This window comes from Pygoscelis adeliae, unplaced genomic scaffold (assembly GCF_000699105.1).
Source record: "Pygoscelis adeliae isolate BGI_AS28 unplaced genomic scaffold, ASM69910v1 Scaffold48, whole genome shotgun sequence".
NCBI lineage: Eukaryota > Metazoa > Chordata > Aves > Sphenisciformes > Spheniscidae > Pygoscelis > Pygoscelis adeliae.
This window is the reverse complement of record NW_008825618.1, coordinates 6,152,558-6,153,056: the sequence shown is the minus strand read 5'-3', so window position 1 is coordinate 6,153,056 and position 499 is coordinate 6,152,558. Positions and strand designations below refer to the sequence as shown.

General features: G+C 58.3%; 1 protein-coding gene across 1 annotated transcript in view; it reads left to right on the top strand.

Moving 5' to 3' along the window:
* The first annotated feature begins 215 nt into the window (after positions 1-215).
* Positions 216-499, top strand: part of FAM155A (family with sequence similarity 155, member A) — a 497,656-nt gene continuing 497,372 nt past the window's right edge. Inside the window, exon 1 of the mRNA XM_009333376.1 lies at positions 216-497. Within this exon, the coding sequence (XP_009331651.1) occupies positions 216-497 (282 nt within the window). The remainder of the gene's footprint in view (positions 498-499) is intronic.

The window sequence follows — 499 nt, the reverse complement described above, 5'->3', positions numbered from 1 at the left end:
ATATCTCAGAGGAAGAAAAAGAGGAAAGAAAGAAGAGGGAGAAAGAGAGAGGGGGGAGAGTGGAAGAGGGAGGGAGGGAGCGAGCGAGCGAGCGAGCAAGAGAAGGGAAGGCAGGCAAGAAAATCCCCCCAATCTTTTAAGTCAATGCATATTGTGGTGACACTGGCAAAGGAGCCCTCACGGTGGAGTCGGCCAGGGCTGTGCGTTCCCAAAATATGACCAGGGGTGCTTGGATGTGCAGTCGGCAGTATGATGACGGCTTAAAAATCTGGTTCGCACCCCGGGAGAACGAGAAACCCTTCACGGATTCAGAGAGGGCTCAGAAATGGCGACTGTCCCTGGCATCGCTCTTGTTTTTCACAGTCCTGCTCTCTGATCACTTGTGGTTCTGCGCCGAGGCCAAATTCACGGGGACCGGAGAGAAGGAGCAGCCGCCGCCCGAGACGCCGGAGCCCGCGGAGCCGGAGCTGCTGGCGGGCATGGGGGAGCCGGCGCCCCC